Source organism: Trachurus trachurus (genome assembly GCF_905171665.1).
Source record: "Trachurus trachurus genome assembly, chromosome: 5".
Taxonomy (NCBI): domain Eukaryota; kingdom Metazoa; phylum Chordata; class Actinopteri; order Carangiformes; family Carangidae; genus Trachurus; species Trachurus trachurus.
Window position 1 is genome coordinate 30921164 of NC_139896.1, and position 16790 is coordinate 30937953.

Sequence of the window (16790 nt, forward strand, 5' to 3'; positions counted from 1 at the left end):
GATACTCACGAATGCAGGATTGCCGGTCCTCTTCCAGACGGAAACCCCGGCGGCAGAAACACTGGAAGGAACCTGCGCTGTTCTGGCATGTGTGATCGCAGCCGCCGTTTGCAGCCAGACACTCGTCTACATCTAAACAACACAGACACAGCACAGACTGAGCTGCTTTCCCTTCATCAAGAGGAGACACAGCTCTTTAGCTGAACGGAGCTCGCTTTACACGTGAGAGCTAAACAAAGACAACATTGTGGATGTTTGTGTTGACGTATTACGAGTCAAACTGGAGTTCGCTCCACTTCAGCTGAAATAAATATTCCCTCTCATGAAGCAGTAGGTGCCATCCACTGTTGGAGGGAGAAGCTGAACTCACCATCGCAGCTACATCCGTCCGAGTTGAGCCTGTAGCCAGCGGAGCAGTAGCATTCATAACCCCCGGGGTAGTTGGTGCAGTCCTGCTCGCAGCAGGAGGTCTGCTCTCCGCACTCGTCGATGTCTGCCAAACACAACAAGCAGGAAGACAAAAATTATGGTCCGACTGTGGTGATAAGTCCCCATGAAACCCTTTTATGAGATAATGTAAATTGTACAGGTTTAACAACCAGGAAAGTTACAACTTCTTTCATTTATAAACTGACTTCAGTCGATGTTCAGCCAGAACCTAGAGAGTGTGTGTGTTATCCCCAACCATGACCACATCAGTACACACCTCTATTGGTGATCACACACTGACTGAGCTGTCCTGCTGTTGTAGTGTATTGTATGGAGAGTCATAGGGAGATACACTACACAACATTAGTCTACTCTCAATGTGAGATCCTGCCATGTGGTTCAGTGATTATAAATTGATTATACGTTAATCAGATATCAATTCAACATCAAATTTTCCGATTGCATCCAACATCAAATTTTCCAATTGAATCCAAATCAGTCTGAAACCCTTATGGGATGTATTTCTCATAGCTCTGGATAATCTCAATGAGAATTCAAGAGCTAAAACTCTTTCCTGCCAAAAAAGTCAAATGAGGTATTGAATTATCCAAAACATGTGTTATATGTTTTATTTAGGTAGGTACTGTATCAGCACAGACAGCTTGTTAAAGTTCAATTAGAGGCAATCACATGGAAATGGTGCAGAGGACCCCCTACTTGAGGATAGTGGCTGGACATGGTTGAGAAGATGGAAAGCCCTTAATATGTTCATGAATTCAAAAAACCAATAACAAAGACACTGCTGACACCTCTGCACCAAGACTGATATATCAAGCTGCATCAATGTGTTGCATAACTCACATAAAACAACAAAAAGCATTTAAATTGTAGTGAAAAAAGAACTAGATGCTAAATGAAACCAGCTGTTTAACCAGCTATAAACACTTAAACATAAAACAACAACTATATTATATTTCAATATGGCCTCTCCCTGAGCGCTGGAGCCATGCATCAGAATGGGTTATATCTGGTTTATTAGTCCCTGTGACTGCATTGCTTTTTCTTACCAACACAGGTTTTAAGATCATCATCCAGTCTGTAACCATGGTTACAGGAGCAGGAGGGCCCACCGGTTGAATGCTGGCAGTGGTGCGAACAGCCGCCATTGTTGTTCTCGCAGCTGTTGACGATCTCCATCTCGATTCCTGTCACAAGTCGATGATGGGAAAAAGTATGAGAACCGATCAAAGGTCAAAAACAGGAAGTACATACCCAACGTGAGCATGTGGTGATACTGGGATAAGAGGTTTTCAAACTGACTGTAACACTGTTTTCCATCAGACCCCAGCTCATAGGCCGTGTTACACACACAGGCGTAGGAGCCCGGAGTGTTGTGGCAGCCATGAGCGCAGTTGGCTTCTTCTGTCTCACACTCATCAATATCTGCGATGAAAGTATGTTCAGAAAAAAAAAAAAAACACTGAATTATAAGGAGAAATGCATCTGGTCAGCACAGCTCCATTTGCACTCACTCACTCACTAATGAAAACCATCTTTCACACACTTAGGGCTCAGTATTAGTTGATTCTGACAATGGAAACATTGGCTTGCAAATTCAGTGGCATGATACTTTATGGTATTTTTCATATTAAAAGCCATTCTTGTTTTGATGATTTATTACATATTTTTATGATCTGTTTTTCCACTTTGGACCAAAAATCTCTCAAATTCATTTTCACTTATGAATTTGGAAACAGTGTTGAAGCAGCATCTAAATACAGTGTGATTGTTTGTGAAACATTTTCTAGATTGCTCTTACAGTATCTTTCTTCTCCAGTATAAACTATTACAAAGTCATTGCTGTACAGTAGTTACTGGTGATATTACCTTCGCAGGTTTTCCCATCCTCAGCCAGGATGTAACCAGCTTTACAGTCACAGTGAGGTCTTCCGCCGTCGACCCGACACTCGTGCATGCAGCCTCCGTTCTGATCTGCGCAGGGGTTCTGCACTGCAACACCAAACAGCACGCACTCAAACAGAAAGCCCACACGGTGTCAGTCAAGCAGGGAATGCTTCTGGCACAGCGGAGGAGAAAACTGTAAGAGCTGACTTAATGCAGAGCATGTGGAGCGCTCCGAATGCAGCTCCCTGCCACCCTTCACCTCCACCTCCTCTCTTTACTGCTCTCTCCGCATAGTTCTGTGTGTGCGTGTGTGCGTGTGTATGTGTGGCGTTTGACTTGTGTAAGCCTGTCCAGCATCTGGGATGAGAAACCTCAGCTGTGCAGGAATTAGAGGAAGCTGTTCACAGGCAAAAATTACAAAGTAAAAGCATCTGAAAAACAGTGATTCAAAATACATGTATGTGTAATTTTTTTTTCTTCCTCTTAGAAACGAACACACAGGTCCTCAAAGATTGGAGGGAGTAAAAGAGAAGAGAACATCAAAATACTAATCTGAGAACAAAAACAATGAAGAAGAGTGCTGTGAGTCACTTTAATTTAACGTCTTGTCCCCATGAGTGACAGTTAATCCTGCTCCAGCTCAGAAAGCCAGTCAGATAATTACAGCTGGCAGCAGATGCAGCAGATGCAGCCTGTGGTTTTTATGTTATCATCACATCTTGAGAATCACACCTCCATGATCTTCCAAAGCAGATTTACTGGCGCTCTTTCCTCACTCACCCAACCCCTTAGCATTCCTCCTTTGTTTGTTGATGCAAGTGTGTGTTCAAGTGTTGTCTTACAGAGTTTGGAAAACACGTCGGGCACTTACGTATACAGTGCTTGCCATCCTCTGCCAGGGCGTAATTTGGCTTGCAGCGGCAGCGGAAATGAGCGGGAGACTGCTGCACGCAGTAGTGTTCACATCCTCCGTTGCTGATGGCGCAGGAATGGACGGCTGAAAGGGCAACGCAGGGAAAAAACTAAGTGACATTAGAAAAATCGGGCAACAATGAGATGCAGGGATAATAAACGGAGGAAGTCGAATCAGGCATCTTGGCAGAAACGGATCACTTTCCAAATGTCTAGACTGCAGCTTCATGTTAGTCTGCCTGCACTTTGATTTGACTGCATCGTCACATCGACGGGAATCTTCCTCAGACGGGTCGTGACCACGGTTACTGACATTCCTACTTTGTGATTATTGGCCCTAGTTGTGATGATGGAGCTCTCATGGCTCAGAGAGGTTTGAATGGCAGGGCCTTGGTGGTGGACAGTTCTTGAGGGGCAGAGCCAGTTTATCATTATCATCATCATCATCATCATCTTTCCACATCTGTGTTTCCCTCCCTGGTAGCAGCAGATGAACCGGACGGGCTGGACTCCATCTCTTCAGAGTAAAAACAACAGGTAAAGGCCAGAGGCCGGACGTTCTCAAAGATGGTGTTTTTCATACTTGAAGGCTGGAGTCAAGATCCATCATCACAGGTCCATGTCAAACCACAGACTGGTTTCCAGCTCAAATATTATGCAGCCACACGCTAAGTGTGTGGGATACAGCTGACCTCTGCCGGCAGATCATGAGCTGGATAAGACTGAATTGATACGAAGACATCTGCTCTTCCTTGTCTCTCCATGACTATGTGCTGATCGGTATGTGCCGATCAACAATCCCCCCCCCACCCCCTTCATCCTAGTGCATACTTGTTGTGAGGAAAGCCAGATTTTTGCTGAATTCATCTGTGAACACGGACACAGTTCGGACACAGTTCGCAGCCCTCCTCTGCGCAGTCTGAACACGACTGGCAGCAGACAGATATGCAGCGGCCTCACAGATAGAAAGCTTCGGTCCACATCTGCACTGACATTATTGGTGCAATCAGTCATGTCTTCATGCAGCCGCTGTCACACAAGAGCCTCTCTCTCGGGGACAGTTGAGTCACAGCTACTACGCTATCTGCTCTATAAGAAAATGAAGATACTTTGCATACATGGTACATGAAGCCAAGAAACACACAATGAGTTCCAGTCTGCATGTCAGACAGGGCACTGCAGACCACAGTGCCAGGATTATGTGCTTTCTCTGCTTTTACTGACTCTGAGTTAACTCTGATTTAATGTGTCAGGCACAGCAGACACAATGTACAGGTACTGAGTAAACACTGCAGAGGTGATGGCATAAGGCACAGTTTTACAGAACAAGTGCTTATATTAATAACACACAGGCAGAATTTACTGTATGGAAAGGCTGAACTCGCAGAGACTATGGATTTCCACCCTCTCTCATAAAAACAGTGTCACTTTGTTTTACTGGAAATATTTAAGTAATGTAAACACGGAAAAGTTCTATTTATTTACCATCTTTCCCGATTTTATCTTTGTCGTAATTAAAACAATCTCATGAAATCTCAGATCTAGCATCTTTCATCAGCTCATACGACTCTAATGTGTTTGTTGGCCTGAGATACAAAGTTAATTCTTTATCTTGGAAACAGTAGTTGACAGAAAAGTCGAACCAAAAGTTCCAGATCTTAAATCGTCCGCACAGCAGGATCATGCAGTCAGGTGGAGACCAGCGAAGAGACGAAAGATTTAAACAGGACATTTGATCTGGACTGGTTTAAAATGAATGTTCATTTATCTGCAAATGGAAGAACGAACAATGTTTTGTATCGGCTTCATCAGACTCTGGAAGAATCAAATGTCATCCAATTGGATCCAATCTGTTGAAGTGCAGATTTAAATTTCACCCTTTTTCCGACTTGTTTCAGCATTTTTCTTTAGTGTTAAAATTTTTGTCTTCAGTCAGTTGTTCTCATTTAGATATCCTAATCTGTATCTCACGCACTGACCATTTCAGTGTGGAAGCGATAGGGAGGTTTCTGTCTTCACTTAGATCAAAGGTGCATGAAGAAAAAGTCTAAAGAAGTAAAAACTCAAGCAACACTTGCAATATACAGGAGAAATTACTAGATCAGCATCTGGCCTTCATCAGGGTCATCAGGGTGATTGGCCATAACAGGATGGAGGCCACAAGGTGAAATTAGTCTAATAATAAAGCTCCGCTATGCAGGTGTTACTTGAGTTTTGACCTCAGAGTCAGAGTCACAGTCAGAATACATTTCAGTACAATATCTATTTATAGACATTCTTGTTCTTCAGTTTAAATGGTTATATAATGTACGGACTGGTGCCTCTGCGGGGCAAATTAAAGAAAGCTAATGAGGATGTCAGTCTAAATCCAGTAAATGTGTCCAAAGAAAAGCAGTTGCTTCTCTTAACAGTTTTAACAGCGAAGCCGTGGAGCTGTATTCCAGGTGCAGACGCTGCCAAACTACAAAGTGCGATCTACAAATGAGAGCTGAGTCAGCTCGTCGGTTAGCACGGCCAAGATTTTCTGCGGTGTTTTTCTGCTTTTATTAAGATAAAATTGTGACATTTTTCAGCCAAACGCACCAAAGTAAAAAAAAAAAACCTAAAATTATCTCGTGTGAAGATTTTCCTGCTTTGCTCTGTCAAACCTTGGTCGTAAACCGAATGTCCTTTCAATATATAGTGACGGGAATTAAAAGCTGCAGTCAGTGTGGCTTTAACAGGAAATGTTGTTTCAACCATCTCACAATAGGGCTTTTTACCCACAATCAAAGGGGTCATTGACTGCAACATCATGACTGTGGTTTACATGATTAGGTGCCCATGTCAAAAAGCATATGTGGCTCAACTTCAGTGAAATAATGATCAAAAAATTACAGTCATAAAAAAACCTTTTGGCTTTTCCCCGAAAACAGTGGCTTATTGTTTGTGTAAGTATTGAACAAATTAAATCACTTTACAGCGTCTTCAGGCTCTGGTCCTTATTGGTTCAACTGAAGGATGAGACCTCAAATTACCCTCATCAACATGTTGTAGTTGTTACATGATCGTATGCTTCTCCTGCAGCCCATCTGACAGATATAAGGCTGTGATTGTTGCTGTAATCACATAATCATCTTGACAAATGATCTCAAGATACCAGTTAGCGGTGTTATTTCAAAGCTGGACAGTGAACTCACCGAGGCAGGTGCGGCCGTCCACATGCAGGCGGGAGCCCGGGTGGCATTCGCAGTAGTAGGAGCCTCTGGTGTTAACGCATCTGTGCTGGCAGCCTCCATTGTGGACCAGGCATTCATCAATATCTGCGGGGAGAAGGACAGAGGCAGACAGAAGGAGAGACAGGGGAGAGAAATGAGTGTAATTTACCTAAATCCTCTCATTATGAGGAAAACTGGTCGCCCAGATGAGCTGCCAAGCTGAGAGAGGCATTTAATGCAGGCTTTAGGATAAAGATGTACTCCAAGAAAAAAGAAGATGATGGATGAGAAGGGAAAGTATTCTACAAGTCCACTGCAGCTCAAACAAACAAATCCCCCATGTGGTAACAACTACTGAACATTTAAAACCAAATTTAAATTCCTCTGCTTCATGTCCACGTCCCCTGGGTCCAGCAAACATATGGAAACTCAAATCAGAGGACGCAAAACATACGCATTCCTCTCAGCCGAGCGGCGAGATTATAAACAAATAGAAAGCAGGGGGCTCTTCATTTGGGAAAGTGGTGGTGAGCGAAACATGAGCGCCTCTCTGTGTGAAACAGGCCGTGTTCCTAAACACTTCTTATTTTCGGGGTCAGAGACTAATAAATTGTGTTCTGGGTTCCTCTGCAGACCCCCCTGTGAGCCCTCAGCTGATCGTCTGGTCTTCTGCTAACAACCCGTCTGCTGCCATCATCGTCAGCAGCAGCAGAATTAGGACACAAAATCAAATCCCACCGCTCCCCTCCCTCCCCCTCCGAGCCGGTGGCAGGTCACCTGTCTGCGTCGGCACAACTCAAATGATCTGGAGAGGGTTACTGGAAACGCTGTCGACAGAAAAGAGTGATGTGACACGTTAAATAGGTGAGTGTGAATGGCTTCTGGCTGCCGGTGGCGGTCTGTAAAAACAACACACCATAAAATACGATCAGGCGGCGCCAAATTAAACGTTTGGTTAACAAATGTGTTGCTCGGTATCGTCGTGACTCTCGGCAGCTATTTTCAGTAACACCTCCACTCCACTCCACTCCACTCAGAGGGTTTCCTGTGAAAAAGAGCTGGCTTTGTGAGGAACGTGGTGAATATAAAGTTTATTTATTTGTCTTGAGAGACTGACCATCTAACCGCAGACCACACATTTTGTCTTTAGGCACTGTGTTGGAAAGGATTCATTAAACGGCTCAGTATAAACAAACTCTTGTGAATAATTTCTCAACATTCATCACAGTGCAAACCCGCTCTGTCCAAAGAATAAATAGACAGTGGTTCAGCCAGCACTTAGAATAATTTGCACATAAATATATACATACAGTCGCCTTTGTATCTCCCCTCACAGTCCAGTTTCCTCCCACACACCAAAAAACACGTTGTTCGGGGAAAATGGAAAGTTTATATTGACTACAAATTTGAATAATGCAAAATTATTGGCTGCCTGTTGCAGTTTAACTTATTTTCTCATGTTCATATCTGGCTTTGCCATTTCTTGCTTTAGATTTTTTGGTAACACTTTGTAATAGGTACACACTATTAAGCATTAGTTAAGCATTAAATACTAAATTCATCATTTATAACACATGAATACTCATTAATATGTAGTTAATAAACACAGTTAAACATGTTTTACTCATCATTGATAAGCACTATCTGTATTTATAAACTACATACTAATGAGAATGAGTATTTATGCGTTATAAATGAAGAATTGAGTATTATTCATGTTTAACTAATGCTCAATAGTGTGTACTTATAAAGTGTTACCAATTTTTTTATTACTATTATTTTATTGCTCTTGTTTTTGTGTGAACCCCTGCAGGACGATAGTAACCTTATATTCTCCTCCTGATGAGTGAGAAATTTCTCCTTTTTAGCTCTGGTTTTGGTCTCCACCATCTCCTGAATTAAACTCTTGGCTGCTCAGTCTTGCACAATGTTCATAAGCTTGTCTCAGTTGCTTGGTGCTGGCAGGCAGCCTACAGTGCACTTATCAGAGAGGGTTGTTGAGCTGATTGCAAAGCTGATGAGAGAGTTGAGTCAACAAAAACATTTCATGTTATGTTCCAAAAAAACCAAACTTTGAGTTGAGAGATGCTAAAAAAAAAACTTTATGGTTGAAGGAAACTACAGAGTTGGATGAAATACTGTGTGCGTGTGTCACTACATGGAACAGCATTTACATTACATGCAATAACTGACTCAATGTTGATATAAAATTCTTTATTATAGCAGTTTTAAACATAATATTTTTCATGGCCAGAACCTGGACTCTATAGTGCTCACATGGGATGGAGGCAACATGGCAGCAGGACAACCTGCATCTGAGCCCCATCATGCACATTACACTCCACACGCACCACATCACCGGCTCCACGCTCCCACTGCACACACTAGCACACGCACAAACAGTATGTGGCCTGTGATTTATGCATAAATTAGATCCTTACTGGGCCCAAAACCTCATAACTCTGTTGTTATGCTACATGGTGGAGCAAAAGCTGCGTTGTAAATTGTGAAATCTCAGCGGTTAATATGATAAATGGAACATTGATTCTACTGTTCACAGTAAAAACAAGGACAGGATGAGGATGAGGACAAAAATGTAGTTTATGAGCACAAAGGGACTTGAATGTACTTGTTTAATGGATGCAGTGAAACCTGCCCAAGACAGCTGAATTAGAAAAAAATATCCTTTGACTGATCCAGTACATTGTTTGGGGCAAGATATGAATTTCTAAACTTTCCTCTTCTTTGTCTTTCTGCTGCCAAACTTCAGCTTCACTTCATCCAGGAAAGCTGGCAGGAGCACTCCTTTCATTTTTCCATCCTTGCTGCAATGTCGTCCTTTGGTTTGAGTTTTTTTTTTGTCATGAAACCTCTCCAGTGTTGCGGAGCGGCTGCTGTTCCTCCGTCAAACTGCAGTGCACAGTCAGTGGTTTCCACGTCCAGAACATGATCCCTCTGCAGCTCAGAGCCAAAGCCTCAGCAGCCGTTGGCTTTCACTGAAGGCGCATTAATTCTCTACCCGCAGCCACCTACAGCACGGTGTCATCCGCATGGAAAACTGTTTTGGTTGCTTTCCGATAAACCATTTGTTCATTGTTGAGCAGAAAAGAAATGATTCTGATATGTCTTGACTCATCTCCAAGAATGACATCTAAGTAAAGCAGCGTGGGGAGGATTATCAGCAATATGGTAGCAATACATGTAAAACATGTTTCATCATTGCGCATTTATCCCCGAGCGCTGCAGCCATGGCCAACATGAAAAGAAATATTCACTCATAATAATATTGACATAATCTATCAAAGTGTGTCTGGTATCGGGCCATGTTTGTGTTAGCGTGACAAAGCATCTCTCAGGATTCATAGGTAATGTTTTCATGTGCTCTAATCTCTGTTGATAAAAGTGATCCTCCCCTGCTCTGATCAGGGACTAAGTTATCTGGATGGTGCCAGACAGCACATACAGGAGACTCATTATCAGCGGGACCGATTAACCAGTCTGTCTGAGCCACCGCTCGGCACATACTCTGATTACTCCAAGTCCTGTACCACCATGTACGCACATGCACACAAAGATATATTTATAAACCTTGGAGAAAATAACTCTTATTTTTGAAAAGAAATAAAATATATTTGATTAGCTTTTCTTCTCATTTGAAAAAGTGAAATCAGTTTGTAATAAAAAACAAAATCATTTTCCAACTCTATGGCGAGGCTGCATCTGCATTTCGGCTGCAAAATCGTTGCTTACCTGCCGCAAGGTAGGCTGTGTTGTAGCCGTGGTATCCATGGTAACAGTGTGGCCTATAGCAAATCCTTCTGTAGTAACTGTGCGGATAGTTTGCAGCAGATGTCAGACGTGCCATCACCTCAACTGACACCAAGAGGAAGATCCACCACCAGGATGACAGAGCCATGGCTGGAGAAGAAAACTCTCTCCAAAATATTCCAAGAAGGAATTTTAACTTTTTTTTTTTTTTAAAGTGCTGAAAAAACAAACCTCAGTGTCTCATTAAGAGTATTAACTATGACCCATTGAAATTAATGACCAGCTCTCCAGTAAAGACTCCTGCTCTGAAGTAACATGGTAATGGCTCTTATTCTCTCTGCCTCTGGATTTTTCTGTTTCTCTCCCTCCTTCCATCTCTCTCTCCCCCTCTCTCTCTCTCTCTCTCTCTCTTTCACCCTCCCATCTACCAAAGCTAAATGTCCATCACATTAAAGATCCTCCTCTCCCTCCCTCTTTCTCTCCCCCACCCCTTGTCCCCACACTCTCCTCTCACCCTGAGCTCAAACTCTCTCTCACACTGACGGTAACATCTGCGTGCACTACAAATAACTGATTCTGCATTTTTACCAGCCAGCAGTGTTTCAGTGATTCACCACATATTGCTACTGTGCCATTGTATTTCACGGCCTCTTCAAAGAAAATGATGAGATAGAAAGTGGGGATTTATGACAGCACATCATTCAGGTGTTTTCACTACAAAGGACGTGAACAGACTAAAGGATGTGCTGTCTGTATTTTTCTTTTGATATTGACATGTATAAAAAAAGAAGAAGCAGAAAAAAAAAACCTGCCACCGAAAGGAACGCCAAATTTGATAAGTGCCAGAAGTCAAATTCAGTATTTTTAAACCAAACATCTGAGAAAGGAATGAGCCTTGCAGTGAAATGGTCTATTCAAGAGCTAAGCACTGTGCCCTTTCATCTGCTGCCAACACATACATCCAAACACAGCAGCTGAACCACGACAGCTTCGAGGTGCAAAGCATGTTCATGGTCATGATCACTTCCCTCATCTGAACACAAACGGCCCGCAGAGACGTCGGCAACGGGCCGCCAATCCGGGCCGCGCTTCTCACGACTCTGTCTCCTCACAGTGCAACATTAGAGCTTCTCTAACATCCGTGTGCAGTGTCATTACATCAGGCCACAACCATCTGAGGTGTAGCCGAGCTCAGCCAGACCAGCAGAAACTGATATGGATCCTTTCTGTGACGCCACATGCCAAGATATTCACAGCTCCGCGCACATCGCACATAAAAACGCATATTTCTGCAGACATCAGAGTTACGAGGACAATGGTGCCAGCCAGGTGAGGAGAAAACAGCAGCTCTCCTAAAGCATGGAAAACAGACAGGATAGGCTCCGAGCCAGAACTGGAAAACAACTCAGAGTTTAAAAAAAATATATTAAAAATACCAGAAAAAATCCAGGAATGAACCTAGCAACTGTGAAACAAAAAAAAAGGTTTACAGGAAGTGTCCTGCTCTCTTGGCTAACAAGATCATATAATACCTGTTGATTTTGGAAAGAGTGTCTCAGCATTACGACAGGTGGTGAGAACCGGCGGACCGTTACTGCCACCTTCACGGTCCTGTTGATCTGAGCTGTGAAGTTCATTTAGTGTGACGGCTAAAATGTTGTCACTGCTATGAGGCACGCAGCAGGACAGCAGCTGAAGTTGGCCTCCTCTACACCCATCAGTGCCATTTGTATCAATGCAGCTTATTCATACCAGAACATAAAGGCACAAATAAAAATGGAATTTAACCAGATGCTTAAAAACGCAAAAGAACTCACCACAAGGGATTAAATTGTAAATTTGGTTTTGTATTTTGATATTATTCTTTATTTCTTGCACTGAACAAAATATGTATTCAATTGTATTTGTTCCTTGTGGATGCCAGCAGTATCGGCACATTAACGTCCCGCAGCAGATGTCTTTCATTGAATAAAGATATTGCACGTTGCCAAGGACAGGAATCCCCCAAAGTATTAATGTGGTTGTGTGCAGTCCAGCTCCCCTGAATAGTTTATTTGTAACAGCTAACTGAATGGATGCTGCCTCTCATCCGGACTAATATGGGCTTTGAGCTGCGGCTGCAGCTGCGGAAAGCTGATCATTCTCTGTAGACGCTGTGCACTCAGACTTTTTACCTCCGTTAATACTCCTGCCATTTACAGATAATTAGCACACTAATGCTGCGGGTTGCTGTTTTCCCCCAAATATACACCAGTGGCAGGGGGCAGTTGGCTATGAAAGCCAGCTGTGACAACGTTCCCATCGACTCTCCTAATAACCATGAGCTGGATCAGAGCTCTCGCTGGTTCCTCCAGCAGACAGCCGCGCTGCTGCCGAGCGCTCCAGCATCTCTCCTCCTCCCAGGCTTGGCCGCTTCTCAGAGGAATCATTACTCTGATTAAACCAACCACTCGCAAATATTCCCTAATCAGAACCATCATACTATGAAGGAGCAAAAAGGAAGCTCATGGGAAAATGTTTAGGAAGAATCTCCGTTTTGGTTTAGCTGTGGCTAGGAAGGCTGATGGAGATCTTGATAGATCTCTTGGTAGCTGAACTTTCTTCCACAGATAGTCTGAGGCCAAGACGATTATATCATCTTTGGTGTCCAAGTTAAAAAAGTTGTGCTACTGTGGTTCATTTGAGTTTAAATGATCTGGTTTTGATGTTCACCAGGAGCAGGATCTAATGTTTCCACCCACTGAGTCACAAATGAACACAAATCTCCATGATTGCCAACATAAATCTGAACAAATAAAGGCAGGATGGGAGATCAAGAGCATCCTGTCAGCCTTGTGAATGTTAATGATGTGAAGAGCAGTAGATGTAGAGGTCAAATTTAATTCCACCAATTCAGTCGAGCTTGCAAAACAAATTATAACATGGGATATTTTCCAAGTAATATTTCAATAGAGCAGCCATATCTTGGGGATGACAAGATGATTTTTCATGTAACATTATCAATGATGTAGATTTGATGGCAAAACAGAAGCAGAAAAATTACAGTAGGATGAGCAGAATCTTATTTATATAACTGACTTATATCTAATGTTGTATCATAACATCCTTCATTGATTAGATACAGCTTTTCAAATCAGTTTGGAAATACCACCAAACACAGTCTTTGATTCCAAATCAGCTCAATAAAATCTAAAAATACGTTTCAGCACAGCCACTCTCTCTCTCACAGAGTGAGACAAATCTCTCTAATGTGTTTATATCCAGCAGCCGAGACTTTTGTGTTTCTCTCAAATCTGGTCTGCCCGAGAAAACGTATGCCAGTTGCAAGTGTTTGGGATCTCTGAGTGCTGACTAAGAGCAGACGGAGAGAACACATTACACCTATTTGAAAGTCGTCACACTGGCTGCCAGTCAGTTTCCGACTTTTAGAATTCTTCAGGCCGACTATAAAGCACTTCATGGTCTTGCCCCGGCCGACTTATCTAATGGGTTTCTAATCTATGAATCAGGGCCTTTGGCACAGGTCTGTTTGTTCCACAGTGCAGGACTTCAACTTTTCAGCCAGTGGAGCAGTCTGAGGATCTGAGAACAGCTGGATGAGCTGATACCTTTAAACACAAACTTAAAACGTGGGCTTTTGATTTACAACCACTATTTATTTCACTTTCCTGTATTTGTATTTTAACATGTTCTACTTATTCTTGTCAATCATATTTATATTTACTGTACATTATAGTAGCCTTTTATCTATTTGTTCTACTTGTATCCTATATGTTTATTAAGTGATTATTTTACAATCTTTTTATCAGGGCTTTTATAATTACATTTTCACCACTTTTTGCAGACATCACTCTTATTGTTTTGCTGTACATTTGAATCATCTGTAAAGCACTTTGAAGGAAACTAACCTGTACTGCAAATGGTTTGTATAAAAATCAAAAAATCATGCATGTTTTAAAAACCCCAGTTTGTAACATGCAGATAATTGATATAATGCAGATTCTGTGATTCTCCTCCAGAGCCATAGGAGACATGATACATTTATGAAGTGTCCCTTTAAATTCATAAACAGCTCGACAGCCAAACAGCAGTGTGTACTCACCTTGACATGTTTTCCCATCTTCACTCAGTTTGAGTCCAGGCGGACACCTGCAGTAGAAGCTTCCGATGGTGTTGCAGCACAGAGCCTCGCAGCCTCCGTTGGTCTCCTCACACTCGTTCACATCTGATGGGGAGAGACAAGGACGGTGTTAATCTAATGTTGAAATCGGGCGCCGACAAAAACAGAGATTCGGAACAAAGAGCAGTCAAACAGGTTTAAACTGCTCAGGGTGGCCTCAGTTTCTGAGCAACAGTGATGAAAAAAATGCACCTTCACTTTCATGAATAAATGACCTCCACGAACAAATCCGTCTCCAGCTTTTGAAATTGCGGAAAATTATCAAGTGCCTGGAAATTTGCGAGAATTACTGTGGGAAACTGTGTGTGCTGTTTCCATCCCTAAACCCGTCTCCTCAGTACCAACAAGGAAAATACACAATGCGTCCAAGAGAGAATAAAAATACATCGGTTTGATGATGAATTGAGTGGGACAAAAGAAAATATTCATGTTGTCTTCGGCGCCTCCAACTTGTAAATTTTCTGAGACTAACATTCTTCAGCAGGACCTGCAAAACACTTCCACAAGAAGTCACAGTGTCCATTTCATTTCCATCTGCCTCATACGCTGCCAAAGCTGTCATCGGCTGAACCAGATAAAATCTTTCCTCTCAGTTCCCTGACTACACATAATGACTTGGGTCAGATACAGGTGCTGACAGCGTATACCATCAGTGGAGCTGAAGAGATTCTGCGTAATGAGGAGATGTTCAAATTAGGAATGAAAGGAGTAATGTGTCGCTCAGTCTTTACACTGCAGCTCCAGGACGTAGACGCACATTGCCTGTGTTAACGCTGAATTTCACTCATGTGGGGGAGTTTGTCAGGAGGGATTATGTTCACGGTGGTGGTTCGAAACTTGATGACACCGCGCTGTTTTTATTTGCCATGCCAGTAGGAGGACTCCTGGACTGAAAGCTGAAAGCCACAGAGAAAATTAGGAAGGGAGCATTCACTTGGCCCTAATCAGCCTGTTAACTTTCTCCATGTCTATAAAAGAGGAGAGTTACTGTACAGGGGGAAGAGTACGGACGCACAGAAAATTGCTTTTATTGAACATTTTCCCCCTTCTAGCGAAATTGGGTATGCTGCGATGCCAGTGTTTAACCAGCCAATTAAACCATTTCCCTCTCAGTTTACAACATCTGGAAATGTTCACACCAAAAACACTGCACTGTCTCCTCTGCCAAGTGTTAAAAAACTGTCGTAAATCCTGAGCTGCATACAACATGTAATGCAATGTTACTTTAAACATCAAGAATACATTTTATTATTCTATGAAACATCATTCCAATCAATTTATTACACCGGTCCTTCTGAGCGGGACGAGATAGGCTGCAGCTAAAAAATCTAATTTGGGATGCTCGCTGGTTTTTATTTGGGCACTGCGTCACCAGGGCTTAATTTAATGCGTCTGGGTCCCGGGGTGAGAGAGAGTGCTTGCCTGTTAGCTCACTTCATTTAATTTGCTAAATAAGCAGCAGAACAAGAGCATGTTTGAAAATTACACAGAAACATTCAGACTCAAGAAGGCGAGTGATGGTCAGTGAGCAGGGTGCGACCTGAAGTCAAGGGCAGGAGTAAAAAACCCTGAGGGATCCAACAGTGACGTGTGTGTGTGTGTTTGAAGACGTCTGCCTCCCCGCCCTAAGGCCACACACCTGTGTGGCAGCTTGAGGAGGGGTCTGCCCGGGGTCAGTGTCACGCTCATCACTCTCCAAGTCTTTCTGCCCAATAAGCACGCAGGAATGTTGAACTGCTACGGGTCAGGACGAGAATATGAAACGCAGAAGTGGAAACTGAATGTCTACATTGGATCGATAAAGCTGCAATGATTTTTTTCTTTTTTTTTTTAATGATGGACTTGGCATTGTGAAATTTCTTTTTATTTGCCCGTCAGGAATTCAGTTTAGTTAAATCCAAAATCCTGTTTAGAGGGCAGAAGAAAGTCTTGAGTGGAAAGAAGTGAACCTTTGTCGTGTAGTTTTGAGGATGTTTGTACTGTATTCGTGTCTGAAATAGTATTGACTGATAATTTCTGCAATGAAGTCCACATTGGGAATCAACAGCTAGTTCCAAAACTCTGTCAAAAAGAGATAAACGTAATTACTGAGAATATGTGGCTGAACTTTATTCTAATCACTATATCTCTATGCTTCATTTCTGTTTATACTGATGGAAGATTTTTTTTTTTCATAACAGAAACATTCCCTGCCAGAAAACTCATTTAGTTAAACTCAGTGACCTCTGAGGACATGAGTGAGTCTAGGGGGTTGGAGCGGAGGCTACACCCTCACCTGACTGCAGGGGGCACCGCTGAGATTAGTTCACCATACGTCACCCTGCTCGCTCCAGCAATCTGTCACCGGCCCTCAGCCTCCAGCAGAGTGATCAGACACGTCCACAGGTGAGAAACAAGAG

The 16790-nt window shown here is 42.7% G+C and overlaps 1 protein-coding gene across 1 annotated transcript in view; it reads right to left on the minus strand.

The window, feature by feature from the left end:
* Positions 1-16790, minus strand: part of megf6b (multiple EGF-like-domains 6b) — a gene marked incomplete at its 5' end in the record, with an annotated part of 73754 nt that overhangs the window by 17278 nt on the left and 39686 nt on the right. The window contains 8 exons of the mRNA XM_083971155.1: positions 10-132; positions 371-493; positions 1497-1634; positions 1750-1872; positions 2317-2439; positions 3206-3331; positions 6426-6548; positions 14314-14436. Coding sequence (XP_083827281.1) covers positions 10-132; positions 371-493; positions 1497-1634; positions 1750-1872; positions 2317-2439; positions 3206-3331; positions 6426-6548; positions 14314-14436 — 1002 coding nt within the window. The remainder of the gene's footprint in view (positions 1-9; positions 133-370; positions 494-1496; positions 1635-1749; positions 1873-2316; positions 2440-3205; positions 3332-6425; positions 6549-14313; positions 14437-16790) is intronic.